The sequence below is a fragment of the Gaeumannomyces tritici genome (assembly GCF_000145635.1).
Source record: "Gaeumannomyces tritici R3-111a-1 unplaced genomic scaffold supercont2.274, whole genome shotgun sequence".
Lineage (NCBI taxonomy): Eukaryota > Fungi > Ascomycota > Sordariomycetes > Magnaporthales > Magnaporthaceae > Gaeumannomyces > Gaeumannomyces tritici.
In genome coordinates, this window is record NW_008804818.1 from 1 (window position 1) to 1,332 (window position 1,332).

A 1,332-nucleotide genomic window follows, 5' to 3' on the forward strand; every position below is an offset into this window, starting at 1 on the left:
TTTTTTTTTTACTTTGGCTTTTCCTCTGTGCCGTCGTGGGCCTCGCTCCCGTCAACTCAATCAGCAACAGACAATGGCCTACTTTCCTGGTGGCGAGAAAGGGCAGGGCGAGGAGGTGGACAGGATTTTGCTCCTTGGCCAGGTTATCTACACACGATTTGAGCTCTCCCCTTGCGCGCCGAGATGGTGTGCATCGAGCATGGGCGAAGAGTCAGGACGGTGCGTCTTTTAAAGTGTCCCGTATTGCAGCGAAGTGAGGGGTTGATAGAGGAGGAGGAGTATGAGGGGCGATACAAGCAAGATGCGGCAGGAGGATGGCGATAGCGGAGATGGGGAGATGGGGAAACCGAGTCGAAGCGAGGGGGATTCGGCCTCGGCCAAAAAAAACAAAAAAAAAAAACTACAAACGACGGCGACGGATAGGAAAAATCGACACATCACATATACACAGACACACATGCCTATGCACACCCTTTCTAGAGAGAGCGCCAAGCCGTGTCAAAGCAGCACAGGGAAAGGAGGTCATCCGTGCCCACGTGGGATAGCGCTTCTATATCTCGGTGAGGTCCGACACCAGACACCAGGTCAGCTCATGTGTGGTTCGTTTTTGCATAATGGGACAGCGGATTGCGCCTCCCGGACTTCGGCCCATTAGCCGGCCTGGCGAGGAACCCCCTTCTTTTTTTGTGTCGTGGCCCCACGCTTAGTTGATGGCGACATAGCATCCAGAGGACGGGGTTATCAACCGCCGCCGTCCCCATCCATACCGGGTCACAAACGACTATAGGAAATCCATAACAAAACAAAACATAATAGCCACCGCAGGACACCCAGGATGGGGAGATGGGGAGCATGGGTGCAATTTGGGTGCTGACTAGCGGGCCGCCCACATTTCGCAGCTCGTCCGGCCATCCAGCCATCCGGAACCGGCAGGCGCCTCGCCGGACCACGTTCAAATCGTTGTGGCGTCGTCGGCTTGTGGGGGGCGAGCTTTTTGCTTTTTGCTTTTTGGGGGAGCGAGGGGATCACGGCCGACCCACAGTCCACAAACGGTTTGACTGCGGCAGTTGCTTTTTTGTTTTGCAACGCCGCCCACGTTGATGCTTTCTCCAGTCCTGGGGAGATTTGTGTGACAGAAAAGGCGGCAAGTTGAGGGGTCTCGGTCAGTCATTGCAACAGTACTACTCTTTGCCCAACTATACGTGACATTGGGCGATCCTTGACACGAGTGGTGGGCACACCTCGGCAGAGGACGAGGCACGTTCCAGGTGACAAGGTCGGATTGGCCACCGGATTGTTTCCTCAACTACCTCTGCCCCGAGAAACGTTACC

The 1,332-nt window shown here is 55.3% G+C and overlaps 1 protein-coding gene across 1 annotated transcript; it reads left to right on the forward strand.

Moving 5' to 3' along the window:
- Positions 1–43: 43 nt before the first annotated feature.
- On the forward strand, positions 44–407 carry GGTG_14343 (hypothetical protein). The gene has a single exon (XM_009232270.1). It carries the CDS (start codon positions 74–76, stop codon positions 230–232), a length of 159 nt encoding a protein of 52 aa, XP_009230534.1. The 5' UTR covers positions 44–73; the 3' UTR covers positions 233–407.
- Positions 408–1,332: the final 925 nt, after the last annotated feature.